Here is a 1,281-nt window from a genome sequence, read left to right as displayed (position 1 = left end):
GGACTTGAACTCACGACCCTGAGATCAAGACCTGAGCTGAGATCAAGAGTTGGACGCTTAATCCTAGGTGTCCCCATGGATTCTTTTAAATAGGAAACATCCATATGTGGTTAAGTGTTTGGAGGCTAAATATTCATTTACGCACAGGGGTGCAAAAACTGGGGTATAGCAAAACTTTAAAATGTTTATGAGACACTGCCAATAGAAAAGAAGTCAAAGCATCTAAGTGTACCTTTGGTGAGCAGGCAACAAGACTGACGTTCAAAACTCCAAGTTAATAGAAAGCTTTTCAAGAAATTTAAGTCAGTTTAGTTACATTTATTGAATAAAGTTAATAATAGGTATGTCTTGTGGAGCACCTGGTGGGTGGCACCGTTGTTTGAAGTGTCCAACTCCTGACTCAGGTCAGAACCTCATGGTTTAGAGACTAAGCCCCACATTGGGCTCCGTGCTGAGCCTGAAGCCTGCTGGTATTCTCTCTTTCCCTCTCCCTTTGCCCCTCCCCTGCATGAACTCACTTACTCTCTCTCTCACTCTCTCTCAAATAAAATAAAATAAACAAAAGAAAGTAAAAATAAGTATCTCTTGAAAGTGAGAGATCCAGAGACTAAAAAAATAATCATAAAATTTACCTCACTTCTTTATTAGCACATGTCATTATGACTTTTAGTTAGTGTATATTATTAGTCAAACAACTCAGAATTTCACCAAATGAAAAGCAAAAATTGTACCAGAAAACTGAAACCCAAGGTAAAACCAATAATATAACTAACCATGGTCAAGTACGTGTCAAATGAAGACCGTTGATTTCTCGTAGGAGTCATTAAGTTTTCGCTTACAGTAAAATTTCCGTGGAGCACCCAAGTATTTCGAAGATTTCCAACATCCGGTGGTTCCAGCGCTGACCTCACATTAAGCGGGGTGAGGTAAGTTCTATGCTGCTGTTTCTCAAGCAGAAGTTGGAGTTTGCTCTTTTCCAGATCCTCGTTAGCCCTGAGAAGATTAAAAAACACAAGTATATTGTGTTTTTCCCTAAATCATTCCTAAATGAGTACATTTTTTAAGTTTTCATATTAGTAAAGAGAATTTGCCATTAAACAGTGTTTTAACATTGAACATGTGACAGAGCACACCTACTATATCAAATTATAGTTTTAAAATTGTTCTAAAGAAGTACTTCTGTTTCTAGGGGGATTCCTAACTAACAATTCAAATGAGCGACGAGAAATGGCTGTCAGTGATGTACATGACTTAACAAGTCATACTTGCTGTCTTCTGGAA

General features: G+C 37.9%; 1 protein-coding gene across 1 annotated transcript in view; it reads right to left on the bottom strand.

The window, feature by feature from the left end:
• LOC115305261 (ankyrin repeat domain-containing protein 26-like) overlaps window positions 1-1,281 on the bottom strand; it is a 31,143-nt gene that overhangs the window by 8,669 nt on the left and 21,193 nt on the right. The window contains exon 5 of the mRNA XM_029955523.1: window positions 774-1,032. Coding sequence (XP_029811383.1) covers window positions 774-1,032 — 259 coding nt within the window. The remainder of the gene's footprint in view (window positions 1-773; window positions 1,033-1,281) is intronic.

The sequence above is a fragment of the Suricata suricatta genome, chromosome 10, assembly GCF_006229205.1.
Source record: "Suricata suricatta isolate VVHF042 chromosome 10, meerkat_22Aug2017_6uvM2_HiC, whole genome shotgun sequence".
NCBI classification, from domain to species: domain Eukaryota; kingdom Metazoa; phylum Chordata; class Mammalia; order Carnivora; family Herpestidae; genus Suricata; species Suricata suricatta.
Note: the sequence above shows the minus strand (reverse complement) of the source record. Positions and strands in the feature narration are given on the sequence as shown.